We start from the raw sequence: 19,989 nt of genomic DNA, 5'->3' as shown, positions 1-19,989 counted from the left end.
GTTTTCCTAGCCTTTTCTTAAATGATAGCAAAGAAATTGGAAAATTATTGAACATTTCCCTTGGAAAGTTATTCCATACAGGGTGTTTCACACAAAGTGGGGCCGGCCGGCATAGCGCAGCGGGTAGATGGGCGAGCTGATTAGACAAGCACATGGCAACTCACTGAGCTTGGGGCCGGGAGAGTGCCCGTATGAATTGCATGTAAATAACAAGCACACATAATAACTTATAATCAAAGTAAAATAATTTCTCACCTTGTCACAGAAGATGTAGAAAATGTCCACCTGCATCTACATATTTCTGGTTTCATGTAAGTAAATTTTCATTCATACGCATTAGTTCATCTACTGAGATAGCCTCAGTTTCTCTCGTGATATTTTGTTTGAGTTCATCTATAGTGTGAGGGTTTGTTGTATAAACCTTATTTTTCAATTTTTCCCATAAATAAAAATCGCAAACCATAAGATCTGAGGTTCTTGCGGGCCACAGTGGTTTATTAATTACTGTCTTGTCAAAAATTTCCTGAATTAAACTGAATTACTCGTTAGCCATATGCGCGGTTGCCGAGTCTTGCTGGAAATATCCAGACTGGCATTCATTGTCTGTCAATTGTTAAAAATATGGTACGAAAATGTCATTTCTATATCTCTGCCCACTGATTGTGGTTCTAAAAACTATAGGCACTATTATACTCTCTGCAGTTACTACAGTCAACACTCCCATTTTCATACTGTGGATGAACTCAAAATATCACTAGAGAAATCGAGGCTATCTCGGTAGATGAACTCGTGCGTATGAATGAAAATTTCCTTAGATGAAGCTAGAAATATGTAGATGCAGGTGGAAGATATTTTTAACATACTGTATTCTGTAACAAGGTGAGAAATTATTTTACTTTAATTATGTGTTATTATGTGTGCTCGTTATTTGCATGCGATTCATAGGGGCGCTCTCCCGCCCAAGGTCAGCGAGTTGCCATGTGCTCATCTGACCAGTTTGCCCATCCACCTGCTGCACCACTTTGAGTGAAAGACCCTGTAGATCTCGGTTGATTTTGATACATCAGTGGTGCATGATGTTGGCAGCAGTGATTAAACGAATATTTCCATAGTTGACCAGGTTCTGGATGGGAGTCCAATCCTGTTGCCTATCTAGATCCATTGAATTATGAGGGCAAATATGACTCCAGAAATGTCAGTGTGGAATCTTCAAGTCTCTTATAAAACTCAATTGTATGTGTTTTTTTTTTAACTCCTTGAGTTCTGCACCTTCGTTCCCTGCAAGTTCTGTTGTGTATATTAAGTTGTAATTCATGATGCATGATAGTAAGGTAGATATTTTCCTCCTTTAATTAAATGTTCTGTTTTAAATGTTACAGGGTTGTGAAGCATGAATCCTTCTGGATCTTCCTGTTGAGTTGGCTTACTGTACTGATTTATAATTCAAACTGTCGAGGAGAACCAAAGGATGGACAAAATTTTCAACGATTGTTTGTATGGTCAAATTCGAGTGCCTGCAGTATGTGCAACGATCATCGATACTTCATGTTTCCAGCGTTTACGTAACATTAAGCAACTTGGAGTAGGTTACTACGTTTATCCTAGTGCATGTCACAACCGGTTTGAACACTGCCTTGGGTAAGTTTCAGCATTTTTCTCTCCATTATAATTTGGCCTTGGGAACTTTCTTTATCTCATCTCTAAAATTAAAATCAGTGATTTACCCAGTCCCATTTAGCACTTGTCATAAATGTGTCAAAGGAAACATTTTTGAATTGAGATCTATTGTCTCAGAATGCACCTCACTTACAAATTCACGCAGTGTAGGTTGTCTTGAAGGGTACAATAATAATACACTGCCTGACAAAAGAATTGAAGCACCCAGAAGAAAGGGTCAGATGTCAATGTAACTTCGTACAAGTACACACCATCAGCATGTATGTAAATCATTAGAGATGCAATTCTCTGTGACATTTGGAACGACCACCAGAGTACATTAGTGTTGTTTGTGTTAAGTGTTGTTACCAGGCTGGTAAGGTATATAAGGGGCATGATCGAGCTCGATAGCTGCAGTCGCTTAAGTGCGGCCAGTGTCCAGTATTCAGGAGTTAGTGGGTTCGAACCCCACTGTTGGTAGCCCTGAAGATGGTTTTCCGTGGTTTCCCATTTTCACACCAGGCAAATGCTGGGGTTGTACCTTAATTGAGGCTACGGCCATTTCCTTTCCATTCCTAGCCCTTTCCTCTCCCATCATCGCCATAAGACTTATCTGTGTCGGTGCGACGTAAATCAACTTTCAAAAAAAAAATAAGGGGCTTGAACAGTATCAGATGTTGAATGATCACTGTGAAGGACATGGAGATGCTGCACAGTTGTGTGAGACTGCATTACCAGCACCTCAGAGTTTGAAAGAGGCCTCATTGTGGTCTTCATTTGGCTGACTGGTCAAATCGTGTAATATCCACATGCGTGGGGCTGTGACAGTGGCCCGATGCTGGATTGCATGGAAACGTGAGAACAGGCATACTCATTGTGAATGTTCCGGTTTACCACATCTGACTACCAAAAGGGAGGATCACTGTATTGTGCACCATGCACATCGTAAACCCTTCACATTTGCACCTGCCATCTGAGAAAAAGTAATGGACTCCCTGCAACGTTCTGTGTCATCCCGCACCATTGGTCGGAGACTAGCAGTAGCCAGATTAGGGAATTACCATCTCATACGTAGGCTGCTGTTAACATAGCAACACAAATGGCTGCATTAGGAGTGCTGCCATGATCAGGAAGCGTGTACTGCTGATGAATGGCATCGCATTGTGTTCAGCGATGAATTGCGCTTCTACACTACCCCAGATGGCCATTGTGTGCAAAGTATGGTGGCGACCTGGGGAGGGGAGCACCTTCTGTTGATGAATGTTTTGTTTTGGGGCAAATGCAACAGAACCAGGGGACAACCAATGATGCTTTCTTTTGTAGTTACTATATAATGCCCTTTTCACGTCTAATGTCAATATACCATCCAGGAATGGGGTTTCTGTGTGGCATGATGGCAATGAAGAGTAAATGGTGAGCTGCTGGAGTTTGGTTTCCTCTGTCAAAACGTACGGATCCCACTAACAGAGATTCACAATCTTCCCAAGATTGTGGAGATGCAATTGAATGGTTTTCTCCAACACTCTAAACCTTTGTGTAAGTTACTTGCACGTTTAATGTGGATCACGCTTGATGTTCCCCTTCAGCAGGGCTTTGTCTGTAGTGGATGGACGTCCAGCTCAAGGCTTGTCCTGGATGCTCTCATCTCCTGATGCAGATCAACTGTACCATTTAGGTGCTGTGCGCGCTCTCACTGATACCTCTCCAAATGTGGAGTATACCTTTTGGGTATCTTCTGCAGAAATGCTAAGGGCTTTACGTCGCACCGACACAGATAGGTCTTATGGCGACGATGGGATAGGAAAGGCCTAGGAGTTGGAAGGAAGCGGCCGTGGCCTTAATTAAGGTACAGCCCCAGCATTTGCCTGGTGTGAAAATGGGAAACCACGGAAAACCATCTTCAGGGCTGCCGATAGTGGGATTCGAACCTACTATCTCCCGGATGCAAGCTCACAGCCGCGCGCCTCTACGCGCACGGCCAACTCGCCCGGTCTGCAGAAATGCTGCCCAATTTGAACTCGTAAAGTAAACACGACCGTGAAACATCCTGTGACACTGTTATGTTTACTTCAGGATTATAGTTCCTGCAGAACTGCTTTCTACATGTCCAACATGCCTCACAACTCTGCACTGACTGATCGGTGACAGAAATGTCAACATCTGACGTCATCCACACAGGGTTGCTGATACCTGTCATTTGAATTTCACTTTTCATCCCAGCGGCACACACCTTTTTGCCTATCTGGTAATTTTCACCGCCATTCTCCTGTGATCAAGTCAGGAAAATAATACCTGAACTCGTCTAGAAGGAGATCCAGATGTGTATGGATAATTTCGCTCCACTCCTTCAGATCATATTGTTTCTTGTCTAGAAGTGTATTGAATCAAGAAAATGATGAAAAGTTAGTCACGGGAGAATCCATTTGGCACTTCCATAGTTGCGTCTTTCCCAAGAAGGCCTTTACTGTGTCGTAACCAGTCATTGTGTTCAAATTTCTTCCTTGAAATTTGACACAGAGGTTATTCAAGGCTTAGGAGAAGTCTGCAAGATATACTAGGCACAATACAAAACTATCATCAGTAAACAAATTGCAAAACTCATCTTTCCCTTCACTCATAAAAAAAATCTCTGCCTCTTACTTCAGTTCATATAGCACATTTAGAATATTGCCCTTTGAGAGCCACTGAACTTGCGTATGAAAATATAAACTTCGGTATTCTGCATGGAGATCAAGGCACATGACTTCAAATAAACATGTGTTCAGAGTGATTCACTTAATAAAATAATTATGTTGATAGCTACATTCAATACATGACTGAGCTTCTTTGGTAGAGTTTTAGAAGCTAGGGCTTGTCTGAGGAAAATGCTGTGAGAGACAATAAGAACAGGATATTTTCTTTAGCAAGTTTTTTGAAGCCAGGCTGGGATTCCAGCAAGGACTGTGCTGCACTCATATAAATCACCAAGGCTCTGTCCCTAGACAAATCACTTTCAATAGCTGAATATATGTCTGAACCTTTGCAGGTGGTGGTGGTGGTGGTGGTGGTGGTGGTGGTGGTGGTGGTGGTGGGGAGTATTGTTTAAAGAGGAAGTGATAATTTATTTACAGCAGCTAATAGCCATACAAGAGATCTAAAACTAATAAAGAGAATAAATAGTACACGTATTGGAATAACTGACATATCTTATCCACCACAGTGTCTATATATACATCTATATACTGTATAGTCTGGCGAGTCCTTTACTTTACACTTAATCGGAGCAGAAGCGTGTCAGCGATACTTTCCTCTGGGCGCAAGAGATAGCGTGGTATCTATCACAAGCACTGCCACACAGAATGCAAGTACACTGGTAGTCTGGTTCGTGATATCCTTTTCTTGTGCAGATCTTGAAGTGGAAACCGTGGACTGCAAAGCAGGTGATCGCATGTCGTAGGCCAAAGTTGGCATTCATTCAGTCTGTTGATGTAAAAACTTCTGTGGATTATAAGTCGGGCCATATTTCACTTCGCTTGGTGTTTGGTTCTTGGATCAGCCTCTCGTACTGCACTGTTGATGGTAGCGAGTTCTGGAATCGCAGGTCTTCTATGAAGAATGTCTCCCTTGCTAGCATGTACGTTAGACGAGATGGTGTGTACTTAAGTATGCGCAAGATTTTCTTTAGGAAAGTAGACTTAACTTTTTCTATTTCTCTAAGGTGGTTTTGTGTCAGATGATCCCAAGTTATCTGGAAGCCCTATGTCACTATTGGAGTTATTTTTGTTCTGAATAGTTTCATTGCAGTTCGTATGGATAGGTTTGCCTATTGCATTATGTCCTGCATGACTTTTATGGCAGATGTTGTTCTTTCCCTGACATATCGTGTGAAGAATGTTCCCTTGCGTTTGTAGTATTACTCCTAGGTAAGTAAAATGATTTACAATAGGCAGCGGTTTACCTTCCAATAGTATGTGATTATTTGTGGATAGCTTCCCACCTTTACGGAATGCCAGCATTACTCTCTTGGTGCAGTTTATCGTCATTTTGTTTTGCTGAGCCCATGTGGCAAGTTTATCAATGGACGATCGTAGGGTTTCCTTTGATGGTGATACATAACCATATTGTCCGCATATGTCGCCCTCTCGAGGTGAATTGCTTCTATGGCATTGGCTGTAGTGATGCTGAACAGTAGCGGGCTCAAGGGGTCTCCCTGAAGTACACCATTTGTTTGCTCTATTGGTTCCAATTGGACTATACTGTCATCTATCTGAAGGCTATTCTTGTGGAGGATGGTCTTTATTATCCTGCTAAGGTAGTGCTCCTTTCCGATCATGTTTTCAAGCTTCCTGATTAAAGTACTTCTGTTCACTAGGTCAAACGGCTTTGTGTAGTGGACGAACACAGTGTATAGCTTTCTCCTCGCCTGTCTCAGCGCGTCTTCTACTTCGGTTAATAGGCAATTAATGGCTTGTAGAGTGTTTCTTCCTTTCTGGAAGCCGAACTGCTCTTCAGGGATCTTACTGTCAACTAGTCCGGAGAGTCTCCTAGTGAATATCTTCGTGAAGATCTTGAAGGTGGTGTTTTATAAAGCAATGCCTCGGTAGGAATTCGGGTCTCCTGCATTACGCTTTCCTTTATATAAGATCTTCAAAATTGATTTCCTCCCGTTTGACGGTATGCAGCTTTGAAGTAGGCATTCATTCATGAGTTCTGCCCATAGTTCTTTCAACAGTGGGGCTGCTTCTTTCAGGTGCTCATAGTGAATATTGTCCAGTCCACATGCTTTCTTTTCTTTGCAGCTGTTGATCTCGGTTAGGACTTCTTCTGCCATGATCGGTACTGCCATTTGGGAAGGGTCATTATCCTGAGTAGGTCTGGTGTCTCGTGCTTGCAGGGTTGCGTTCAGGTGCTGACTCCAAGTTTTCATCAGGATGCCCTTTGGGATGGGTCGCCTGGGATTCAGGGCTTAGCCTCCTGGACTAATCAAGCTTCTTTCAGTTGTTGATAGTTTTCCTTTGCTCTTTTTATTACCTCCTTACAGTATCTTCTTTTCTCAGCATACTCCTGCAGTGCTGTCTGTGTTCGTGCCCTTTTTATCTTGTGTAATGCTGCTAGCGTCTCCTTCCCCTTATTATAGCACTCGGTGGTAAACCATGGTTTTGCTTTTCTTGTATTTTGAGGAATTTTTGGAGGAGCATCCTTGATGTAGTTCTCAATCAGTTTTAGTGCAGTGTCTGTGTTTCCAGATTTGATAATGTTCATTATTCCTTCCTTGCCTATGATGCGTAATTTTTCCATGCCTAATTTCCTAGAAGTAGGTGTTCTGGAGCTGTTTTGACTGTTTGCATCAGTGTTAATCAAGAGGGCAGTTTCTAATGGAAGGTGTTTTCTTGCTACAATGTTGGATAGCACCTCCTGATGCGATGCTCTTATGTCAATGCTTATGAAGAGGAGGTCAATGGTGCTGGTGCTGTTGAAGGCTATGTATGTCTTCTCATCACGTCTATTCGTTGGGGTTAGACTCTCTTCCTGTAGGTATTCAAGAAGTGCATTTGTTTTTCTGCACAGGACGTCAGTGCGGCAGTTCAAGTCACCAGCTATAAGTATTGAGTTCGTGGTGGGTGCTTTCGTCATTGCAGTGCCCAGTTTGTCCATAATTTCCACTTCTGTCGGGTTTGGTTGGAAGTATGCGCACAGTATCGAGAGCTTGTTCATTAGTACCAGCATCATGTTGTCAGTTTCATATGGTTTCGTAAATGGTGATAGAGCTGGATTGATGAGGCAGGAAATAGCACCTTTAGGGAACTGGAAAATCAAGTAGGGATGACATAAAAATGTTAGTGCTCAACTGTAGAAGTATTGTAAAGAAAGGAATAGAATTAAGTACTCTAATAGATATATACTTACCAGATATTGTAATAAGAGTTGAATCATGGCTGAGAAATGATATAATGGATGCAGAAATTTTCTCACGGAACTGGAGGGTGTAAAAGTTTCAAATAAAGACTCATAACATGTAATAAAAAACTGGAGGGTGTATCTTAGAGATAGGAAAGGAATGGTAGGAGGGAGAGTATTCATTCTGGTGAAAGAAGAATTTGTAAGCTACAAAAAGGTTAAAGGTGACAAACATGAAATTCTAGGGGTAAGGTTTATCTCTAAAGATAATAGGCAACTTGATGTCTTTGGAGTGTACAGACCAGGAAAGGGTAGTGCAGATGCTGATTCAGAATTATTTGATAAGATGCTATGTGGGAAACGATAATGAAAGGAACGTGATTGTAGCGGGTGATCTCAATTTGCCAAATGCCAGTTGGGAAGGAAATGCGAACGACAGGAAGCATGACCAACAAATGGCAAATAAGTTAATATGGGAAGGGCACCTGATGCAGAAAGTGATGGAACCAACTAGAGGGAAGAATATTCTGGATGTGGTGCTGGTAAAATCAGATGAGCTCTATAGAGAGACCGAAGTAATAGATGGTATTAGTGATCATGAAGCTGTTTTTGTGGTAATTAAAAATAAATGTGAAAGAAACGAAGATATTAAAATTAGGACTATTAGGCAGTACCATATGGCTAATAAAAATGGCACGAGGGAGTTTTTAATAAGTAACTATGATTGGTGGAAAACAGTAAATAAAAATGTAAACAGACTCTGGGATGGGTTTAAAGCAGTTGTTGAGGAATGTGAAAATAGGTTTGTACCTTTAAAGCTCTATAGAGCTCATCTGATTTTACCAGCACCACATCCAGAATATTCTTCCCTCTAGTTGGTTCCATCACTTTCTGCACCCACCTTATCCCTTTCAGACCTGAAAGAAAACTGGCGGTGTGAATTTTTGTTTGTACATCAAAAACTGACTAAAATGCTCTATTATACATATATTTTTAGTTTATTCTACAAAATAAAAATTAACATCTGAAAAAAAAGCACCCACACATTTGTGCGTGTCAGGACTTACTTCACTACTTACAAAAAAGAAAAATTACCTCAATGCATGTGAATATACATATGTACATGATCAAATGTTCTATTTTACAGTGGGGAATAATTTAAAACAATTAAATCTTCATTCAAACACAAGTAAATGTTACATTTTCTACATTGAGGAGGAGTTTTGCTATTACTGCCCTTTTGGCAGCAGCAGCTTGTCGTCAGACCTGAAAGAAATCTGAAGGTGTCAAAATGTCAAAAACTTAAAATGCTCTCAAATACATGTTTTTACAGTTTATTTTACAAAATAAGAACTGAAAATGAAAATGAAAAACAGAACCCACACAATTGTGCATGTCAGGACTTCATTCACTACTTGCAAAAAATAAAAAATTTAAAAAATTCAACTCAGTACATGTGAATATGCACATGTACATGATCAAATGTTCTATTTTAGAGTGTGGAACGATTTTAAACAATTAAAGTCTTATACATTATATTTCGCATGTAGAGTATGAGTTTTTCTTTCACAGTCCTTTTTGTGACAGCACCCAACACTCCTACATGCATTGCCTGTAAGGAAACCTAGCCCGCACATATGTGCGTATCAACATTCAAAACCTCATGGTATTACGTATAATGTTGTAAGTTCACAATTTACGTTTGCTACACAATCTACACACTTCATTGATTATATTCTGATATTCAGTAAAGCTTTTAGATTAATATAAATACAACAAATAAATACTTACTTTAGGCATTACTGCTTCCCGCCATATTGCTAATGAACTGTATTTTTAAACTCTTCTTCTTGGCCCCTGGTGGTCAAGTACTAAATAAAAGCAGCTGAAGTACATGCTACGTGTCCCGCACAAGCACTGCAGTCTGGTCTAGCACCAAGAAAACATCAAATAAGCTCAGACATAAATAAAGTACGAACCCGCACAATTGTGCGTACATGGTCTGAAAGGGTTATTATAACAGAGAAGTAAAGAGACTAAGGGGGAGTTGCAGGCTGGAAAGATATAGAGCTAGAAATGGCTGTGGAAGTAAGGAGAAAATGAAGGAACTTACCACGAAATTGAATCTTGCAAAGAAGTCAGCTAAGGATAATATGATGGCAAGCATAATTGGCGGCCATACAAATTTTAGTGAAAAATGGAGAAGTATGTATAGGTACTATAAGTCAGAAACAGGTTCCAAGAAGGACATTCCTGGAATCATTAATGAACATGGGAGTGTGTATGTGAGGATCTTCAAAGGGCAGAAGTATTCAGTCGGCAGTATGTAAAGATTGTTGGTTACAAGTATAATGTCCAGATAGAGGAGGTGACTAATACTAAAGAAGTATTAAAATTTACCTACCGAGCTCGATAGCTGCAGTCGCTTAAGTGCGGCCAGTATCCAGTAATCGGGAGATAGTGGGTTCGAGCCCCACTGTCGGCAGTCCTGAAGATGGTTTTCCGTGGTTTCCCAATTTCACACCAGGCAAATGCAGGGGCTGTACCTTAATTAAGGCCACGGCCGCTTCCTTCCACTTCCTAGGCATTTCCTATCCCATCGTCATGATAAGACATATCTGTGTCGGTGTGACGTAAAGCAAAAAGAAAAAAAATACCTATGACAGCAATGACATAAGATACAAAAGTTAAAAACTAGAAAAGCAGCTGGAATCGATAAGGTTTTGGGGGCTGTACTGCACCTGTCCAGGGTTCCAGTGCATAGCAGTTTTAATTGGCTTATAAAGTAGCTGAAAGGATTTATTTGTCGAGACTCTTGAACAGTCCCTGGAATCGAAGACCATCACCCCTACTTGAGTCTTTCCTCAGCTGGCTCAAGAGCTTGGGTACGTGGTATGTCCAGAAAGGGGCTTAAACTATTTAATACCGGGCGAGTTGGCCATGCGCGTAGAGGCGCGTGGCTGTGAGCTTACATCCGGGAGATAGTAGGTTCGAATCCCACTATTGGCAGCCCTGAAAATGGTTTTCCGTGGTTTCCCATTTTCACACCAGGCAAATGCTGGGGCTGTACCTTAATTAAGGCTACGGCCGCTTCCTTCCAACTCCTAGGCCTTTCCTATCCCATCGTCGCCATAAGACCTATCTGTGTCGGTGCGACGTAAAGCCCCTAGCAAAAAAAAAAAAAAAAAAAAAAAAAACCTATTTAATTCTAAGTAGAGGGAAAGAGTTTCGGATATCAGAGGAATACGAATACACTACTAATGAGAAGGAGAATCATCTATATTTGCACAAACACCTTTAATTAGCTAAGGAAACACGCTACACACAGATATGCTGGGATATTTACATATTCAATAACATTAATTCATAAATTAGGTTTGAGCTTTGACTGTCCTTTTCTGTCTCTCTCAGATTAGCATTTATCACTTCATAACCTTCAAATCATTGAAAATACATTGAAAGGGCATCCCTTTTCAGAACTATTTAGCACACGGAAGATCTTATCGTAATGTTAAAACATTTTATATATATATTTCACGACATGAATTATTTCAGTCAATTTGTATATCACGTGTTAATTGAGGGTTACTGCAAATTCGCTGAGCGCATTTTAAACACATGATAGTTATGTCACATTGTCTACATTAATGACCTCACCTAATTTACCGTGCGGAGTATTAACTCCCTCATAACGCCTGTTTCAGTGGGATTGCCTATGCATTAATATAACATGCGACACTCCATTTCAACGGTGCTCAAAAAAAAAAACATATAGCAACTCAACAACCAGTATATTACATTACATGGCGTATAATAGACATTCACTTGAAGAAATAATATAACATTCTGCACTTCATTTCCCTGGAAAGAACAATATCTGGCAAGACCCATCTCATTTGCCATGTGTGCGCAACAGTCCTCGCCACAATCTGGGACTCAAACCCAGGAATGTCGGCATGTGGAGGTATAACAACCTGGAAAACCTATAACGGTTTTTATTTTAATTTAAAAAAATAACAAAAAGATGGGAGGATTTCATTCATTTGTCAAATCTGAGATATATACGACGATGTCAATTTCTTGATTTATGCATGTCTTCGTTATACTACGGAAAGAAAAGAACGAACTGAATGTATCTCCTTACAAAGTGGAAAACAAAGTTCGTTTAAGGTCTCCCCTCGCTATTCCCTCATAAAACTGTCAAGCGAGTCGGCCGGGATAGCCCGTTCCTCTCCCTTATAGGGCAGAGCTCCGGACTTGACCTGCTATTCTTAAATATTCATATCATCGCAAAAACACTATCTTTCTACGATTCATTAACGCTATCAGCGAACATCATACATATGGCCTCAATCATCTTGTTCACGAGGCGGCATTCTACATCGCCCTAAATATATATTCAACAGGGGAATTCACATATTTAAGCACCACTGTAGTTTCAAATTTACGAGCCTACAAATCAAATACCATCTTCTCAGTCCTCATATCCCGAGAACATGCATATTTTAAAGAGAAGACTAACCTTCAGGATTTAAAAAAAATTTCACAGTTAATTGCGATCTACATAATTCAATTACACCCCCACAGTTGATTCTTTGGTCTCTTGATGTTTGCAGACTTAAATCTATACAGGAGGAATTTCTACCCGTAAGTGATGTGCAATAAAAAAATAATAAAAAAATTGAAAACTCTTACGATGAATCATAACATTTAATTGCAACTTCAAAACGAATGAATCATACTACGAAATCTATCTCCTTTCATTTACGTCACGTCACCTGTAAGTTGTACTAGGGTCTTATAACTACCATGCAATATTTCCCCATAATGAATGAAATAAGTGGTTCAAAACCACAAAGAAAATCTCATAGAAAAAATCTTACGAAAACTACAATCCCTCTGAAACCTTGTCGTAGTCAAATAATATTCAAAGTATTTACATGCAACTTATTTACTTATCTAAATGTGACTTTAACTATCACGATAATAAGTTAAAATTTACTCAACACTCAGATGTCTGCAATCAGCTTTCCTCAGGGAGTACAGCCAGGGTTTTAAGCTGCCATCAGGACGTCTACACTTGCGATGGCATCCAGAGTCATCCTATGTCGGTTCACCTGCATGTTGGTTGAATCCTCGTCTGGTGTCGGAAGCTCCAGAGTATCCCTGCTGTGTTGGAGTGACTGTACAGCGGACCGCTCACCGGCCCTCTTCAAACTCGAGGCTCTCAGAGGTCAAATATGCAAATGAGGAAGAACTAATTTGTCATAAATGCACTAATTGTGTCATGCATTATAACTTTGTTATGACTAAGGATACTCATAAATTCAAGCACCCTAGCCCCATATCGGTGTTTGTCCTGCAGCTCGATATCAATACCTTCATTTGCATACTCAAGTTCTCCACAAGTAATTTAATCTTGGAGCACACACTAGCTGGTCACAATCACAGGATATAAATGTTAGTTATTAATATATATACATATTTTTTTTACTGGCCATTAGTCGACCCACTCCATTTCACTAACTATTGATATGATACACAACTCACTGTGTTTGAGAGAATACGGAGATTGCCGCCCGATCTACTAAAATGATAGCTGATAAGCCGCTCACTGTTATCGTTGGTTCAAGCCTTACTGTAACACTGTTATCGAACTATCTCTTTATTGGATCACTTCCTTCATTTAACCTCATTTATACAATCGTTTATATATCTCGTATAATGCGGCACAGTCCACTATATTGACTCAGATCAGTTTCTTAACTGTACACATAATAATTCACTTCAACCGACCACCTCTTTTTACAATCCCGCACTGCTCTGACCCATAATCAAAGTAAAATTTTATCACATCCAGATAATAGCAAACTGCATTAAAGAAGTAACAAATATTTAGCACGCAGCGCACTGTCACTCTCTGTGTGTTGTCATTTACCACTACATAACACTGTTCAATAAGGAACCTTCACAATGTGAAACACTGAATATTAAAACTGACTGCTTACTAAAGAATAGGTCTGCTGATTAGACCGAATGCGCTGGATATACTGTGTATATTCCCTTCTTGCCACTCGCCTTTATAGTGGGAAGCCATATTTTTTGGAGGAGGAGTCAGTCCATGCCCCCTTGTCAAACATCGGTCTGTTGGACGGTATATTTAAATGTTGAATTTAATATCAAATCAAAGCCTGTACATCCCTCTTTCCACCGATCAATTTTCGTTCTGAGTCCTTCGCAGGTTCATCTGCAATCATCAAAGCATCAGTATCAATTCTCAGTAGGTGGAGCCTGACTCTGGGGATTTTTCAGTTTTCCTGGTCCTGTCAGAGTCGGGCATCTGGCTTTACTCTCTTTATGCCATCAACTATCTGCGTACTTCGTATTATTCTTATTATGTAGAATGGTTCTCAGCATGATAAATCTGCATAAAATCTCCTCATTCATCGAAGTCGTAACTCAAAATTATCTATCAAGTATTTCCGAGTTATTAATGTTAATAATACCGGGAGAGTTGGCCGTGCGCGTAGAGGCGCGCGGTTGTGAGCTTGCATCCGGGAGATAGTCGGTTCGAATCCCACTATCGGCAGCCCTGAAAATGGTTTTCCGTGGTTTCCCATTTTCACACCAGGCAAATGCTGGGGCTGTACCTTAATTAAGGCCACGGCCGCTTCCTTCCAACTCCTAGGCCTTTCCTGTCCCATCGTCGCCATAAGACCTATCTGTGTCGGTGCGACGTAAAGCCCCTAGCAAAAAAAAAAAAATTAATGTTAATACCCTCGAAACAGTTGACAGCTACACATTTTTGCCACTAGATATTGAGGGGAATACATGGGGTGATATCGTCTCGTATGTTGAGACAACTTCTTTGAGGCTGTTTCGTGACCTCACTTCTCAGTCATGTGACATCTTTCTTGTTCCATCTCTCTCGCTCAGAGAGGGAGCGAACTCCACTTACAAGCGCTTGTACTCCCTCATTTCCCAATGAAGCGCAACGAGAGGAGGGGCGCGCGACTCTGCGGCGAGCAACCCGAGTCCTGGAACCGTCAAGAATATCCTCGTTTGGCGGCTATTTAACGTAGAACTGCGCAGAAAACGGCATATTCTCTATACAGGATGTCTCTATATACATATGACGATGTCATGAATGGTTACAGTACTAAAGACAATGGGTTGAGATATAGTACCATGTCTGAAGTACTTTTTTGATTATTGTTTGCATGAAGGGACTTTACCAAATGAATGGAGAGTTGCTATAGTAGCCCCAGTATATAAAGGAAAGGGTGATAGACATAAAGCTGAAAATTACAAGCCAGTCAGTTTGACATGCATTGCATGTAAGCTTTGGGAAAGCATTCTTTCTGATTATATAAGACATGTTTGCAAAATTAATAACTGGTTTGATAGAACGCAGTTTGTGTTTAGGAAAGGTTATTCCACTGAAGACCAACTTATAGGATTCCAGCAAGATATAGCAAATATCCTGGATTCAGGAGGTCAATTGGACTGTATCGCGATGACTTGTCTAAGGCATTTGATAAGGTAGATCATGGGAGACTACTAGCAAAAATGACTGCAATTGGACTTGACAAAAGATTGACTGAATGGGTGGCTCTGTTTCTAGAAAATAGAACTGAGAGAATTAGAGTAGGTGAAGCTTTATCTGTCCCTGTAATAATTAAGGGGGGAAATCCTCAAGGCAGTATTATTGGAACGTTATGTTTTCTTATATGTATATATCAATGATATGTGTAAAAAAGTGGAATCAGAGATAAGGCTTTTTGCAGATTATGTTATTCTGTACAGAGTAATAAATAAGTTACAAGATTGTGAGCAACTGCAAAATGACCTCGATAATGTTGTGAGGTTGTCACTAGGCAATGGTATGATGATAAACGGGGTTAAAAGTCAGGTTGTGAGTTTCACAAATAGGAAAAGTCCTCTCGGTTTTAATTACTGCGTTGATGGGGTGATAGTTCCCTTTGGGGATCATTGTAAATACCTAGGTGTTAATATAAGGAAAGATCTTCATTGGGGTAATCACATAAATATGATTGTAAATAAAGGGTACAGATCTCTGCACATGGTTATGAGGGTATTTAGGGGTTGTAGTAAGGATGTAAAGGAGAGAGCATATTTGTCTGTGGTGAGACCCCAACTAGAGTATGGTTCCAGTGTATGGGACCCTCACCAGGATTACTTGATTCAGGAACTGGAAGAAATCCAAAGAAAAGCAGCTCGATTTGTTCTGGGCGATTTCCGCCAAAAGAGTAGCAATACAAAAATGTTGCAAAGTTTGGGCTGGGAAGACTTGGGAGAAAGGAGACGAACTGCTCGACTAAGTGGTATGGTCTGAGCTCTCAGTCGTGATAGTACATATATCACACCCTCGCACTGTATGTAGAAGTTAGAGATATTATTGTCAGTATTCGATTTATTATTATTATTATTATTATTATTATTATTATTATTATTATTATTATTATTATTATTATTATCAGTATTTCATTTGTATATTTTGTCATTAATCTTTGTAAACTGGAAGGTAACCATATATGTAGTATGAGTAATTTGTTTTGCACGAGTGGGAAAACATTGCTATATTGGACTCTGGTAATTTGGATGACTCATGCGGGCATCCCAGTCTGATGAGTTGATCTTGTTGTTGTACTAAGAAAGTTCTGTGACTCACTCATGTAAAACACCCGAGAGTTTGTTTATGTCTTAGGAGCAAGAAGAAGTTCAGGGCATGGTCTTGACAAGAGGATCACTCATGATTGGCTGGCAAGGATCAATCTCGGCGAATCATGTGAGACCTGAGGTCTTTATATACGGCGATGTCACAGCGGAAGAGAACTACAACAGACACTCGGTACGGACAAGAAGGAGTACCGACACTGTACGAGAAGGAAGTAGTGCGGACAGACGGTACAGGAATGAGACTGCTGCACTTACTGGACTGGACTTCAAACGTTCGTAGAACGTAGTCTTGTTATGTTCATGGAAAGTGGCTGATCGACAAATTGTGGAGCGCTTACGCATTAAGTATTGTAGCACTTGTGGCGGCCTGGCATTATATGTTGGTGAAAGCTATCTCAGACTTTCCGTAATTTATGTTCAGGATCGACAAGCGTGTGTTGCTCAAATGTATATATTTTTACAAGTGTTTAAGTCTGTGAACACAGTATTACAAGGTACAGTATCTGTGTAATATTATACGTGCTGATTATGAGAATCGGCAAGTCGTATTGATATAGAGACAGTGAAGGGTTCTTATCTACATATATGTACATTGTTCATCGGACTATCTACAAATGGTAGCTTAGTTCTCGCTTTCGTTTTCCCACCGTTTTCATTATTGTTGTCGTCGTAAATATGGAGTCTTCCAGCAATCTTTTGTGTGGGTATTATATGTATAATTTTGTGTGTTGATGAGGTGCTCATGCACGGATTTTGTTAAGAATATAGTTAGCTATTTTAGAATCAGTGGAGTTATTGATGAACCTAGGCGCAGTCCCTACCGATTTAGTCGTTTTCAGGAGGTTAGGTAAGGCCTGCAGCAGATGTACCAGTACGCAGCATTATGTACACGCCCTGGATATAAAGAATTATCATGCTCTATCAAAATTCGAGGGATCAATTCTGGTGAACTCTGGCGCCCATACTACGGGCATTTTGGTTATTTATGTGTATTTTTATATATTTTTATTTATGATATATTTTATAATATTTTATTCATGATTTTATTTATCAATATTATATATTGGTAGTCATCAAATTACAGTAGAAGTCCGTTATAGCGAGAATTCACAACAGCGAAAAACTCGCTCGCTATAGCGGATTGTCGTTATATCCGATTTTTTTATAAAAGTCGGAAAAACCTTCATGCACATTAAAATCGGTATGAAACGGCAATCAGTTTGTTCAAAACTTGTGTTTCCGCAGATTATCCACACTACGGCTTACGTGTTTGTTATTTTTCGTAACCCGATACTAGGTGAAAGTGTATGTTTAATTTATTTCTGAAAAAATATAGTAGCGTATTTCTCCGAATCCAAGATGAACCCCACGTTTCTTTTCAAAAAATTTAAATCAGGCTCAAAAAGAAGTGTGTAAAATCATATGAATGCCTTGTTGTACAGTAGGCCTACGCATTTTAGACTATTTTTAAATGCCGAACATTGACTTTCGTCACGCCGGTTTTTTTATATTTTTTTTTTTTATTTTTTTTATTATTTTTTTTTTTGCGGCTGTACAATTATTCTTTATTTCCGCGGGTTTAAGGGCCATTAACATAACATTGGCATCATAATACCGAAGAGAACTCCTTGAAAATTTTCCGGCAATACCTATTCCATGCGTCTCTACAATGCAACGATCCATCAGGAAATTATTCTTGCTATCTATAAAACTGTTACTTTTACGCAGCGTCAGATATAACCGGCTACCGCTACACGCACGTCTCGCTTGTCGGGTTCGGCCAAATTCAGCGGCTAGCGATGTATAGGCCTAATCGCGAACGTTGAAAGTCAACGAACGAGTTTATTGCGCCACGGTATGGCCATTCCGCCCTTGCGTTTTTCGTGCACATTCCTCACAATTTCACCTTCGACTTCTTTAAAGCGTCCTTGTTGCGGACCACTGAATGCATTTTTGTGCAGTACGCATTTTTTTAGCTCTTTGTCTTCACGCTAATATTTGACAATAGAAAGTGCAAGGTAGCTAAGGAAGAATGGCTGAATGAGAAGTGCAAGGATGTTGAAGGCTGTATGGTTCTGGGAAAGGTAGATGCTGCATACAGGAAAATCAAGGAAACCTTTGGAGAAAGGAAATCTAGTTGGATGAATATTAAGAGCTCAAATGGAAAGCCACTTCTTGGGAAAGAAGACAAAGCAGAAAGTTGGCAGGAGCATATCCAACAGTTGTATCAAGGTAAAGATGTAGATAATTTGGTTCTGGAACATGAAGAGGCTGTTAATGCTGATGAAATGGGAGACCCAATTATGAGGTCAGAGTTTGACAGAGCTGTGAGTGACCTCAATAGGAACAAGGCACCTGGAATTGATGACATTCCCTCTGAATTACTGACTGCCTTAGGAGAAACCAGTATGGCAAGGTTATTTCATTTAGTGTGTAAGATGTATGTGACAGGAGAAGTCCCATCCGATTTTCGGAAGAATGTTGTTATAGCTATTCCCAAGAAAGCCGGTGCTGACAGGTGTGAAAACTACCGCACCATTAGTTTAGTATCTCATGCCTGCAAAATTTTAACACGTATTATTTACAGAAGAATGGATAAACAAGTTGAAGCTGAGTTGGGAGAAGATCAATTTGGCTTCAGAAGAAATGTAGGAACACGTGAAGCAATCCTGACTTTACGTCTGATCTTAGAAGATCGAATCAAGAAGGACAAGCCCACGTACATGGCATTCGTAGATCTAGAAAAGGCATTCGATAATGTTGATTGGACCAAGCTATTTATGATTCTGAAGACGGTAGGGATCAGATACCGAGAACGAAGAATTATCTACAATCTGTACAAAAATCAGTCTGCAGTGATAAGAATCGAGGGCTTTGAAAAAGAAGCAGCAATCCAGAAAGGAGTGAGGCAAGGCTGCAGTTTGTCCCCTCTCCTTTTCAATGTTTACATAGAACAGGCAGTAAAGGAAATCAAAGAGAAATTTGGAAAGGGAATCATAGTCCAAGGAGAGGAAATCAAAACCTTGAGATTTGCCGATGATATTGTTATTTTATCTGAGACTGCAGAAGATCTCGAGAAGTTGCTGAATGGTATGGATGAAGTCTTGGGTAAGGAGTACAAGATGAAAATAAATAAGTCCAAAACAAAAGTAATGGAGTGCAGTCGAACGAAGGCAGGTGATGCAGGAAATATTAGATTAGGAAATGAAGTCTTAAAGGAAGTAGATGAATATTGTTACTTAGGTAGTAAAATAACTAACAATGGCAGAAGTAAGAAGGACATAAACTGTAGACTAGCACAAGCAAGGAAGAGCTTTCTTAAGAAAAGAAATTTGCTCACTTCAAACATTGATATCGGAATTAGAAAGATGATTTTGAAGACTTTTGTGTGGAGCGTGGCATTGTATGGAAGTGAAACATGGACGATAACTAGCTCAGAAAGAAAGAGAATAGAAGCTTTTGAAATGTGGTGTTACAGAAGAATGCTGAAGGTGAGATGGATAGATCGAATCACGAATGAAGAGATACTGAATCGAATTGGCGAGAGGAGATCGATTTGGCTAAATTTGACGAGAAGAAGAGATAGAATGATAGGACACATCTTAAGATACCCAGGACTTGTTCAGTTGGTTTTTGAAGGAAGTGTAGGTGGTAAGAACGGTAGGGGTAGACCAAGGTATGAATATGACAAGCAGATTAGAGCAGATGTAGGATGCAATAGTTACGTAGAAATGAAAAGGTTAGCACAGGATAGGG

The 19,989-nt window shown here is 40.0% G+C and overlaps 1 protein-coding gene across 4 annotated transcripts in view; it reads left to right on the top strand.

The window, feature by feature from the left end:
* The window catches only part of fal (falten), a 641,611-nt gene that overhangs the window by 226,452 nt on the left and 395,170 nt on the right, over window positions 1-19,989 (top strand). For all 4 annotated transcript variants that reach the window (XM_067141683.2, XM_067141684.2, XM_068226329.1 and 1 more), the window contains one exon: window positions 1,380-1,638. In XM_067141683.2, coding sequence (XP_066997784.2) covers window positions 1,469-1,638 — 170 coding nt within the window. In that variant the 5' untranslated portion in view covers window positions 1,380-1,468. The remainder of the gene's footprint in view (window positions 1-1,379; window positions 1,639-19,989) is intronic.

Source organism: Anabrus simplex, chromosome 2, assembly GCF_040414725.1.
Source record: "Anabrus simplex isolate iqAnaSimp1 chromosome 2, ASM4041472v1, whole genome shotgun sequence".
NCBI classification, from domain to species: Eukaryota; Metazoa; Arthropoda; class Insecta; order Orthoptera; family Tettigoniidae; genus Anabrus; species Anabrus simplex.
Note: the sequence above shows the minus strand (reverse complement) of the source record. Positions and strands in the feature narration are given on the sequence as shown.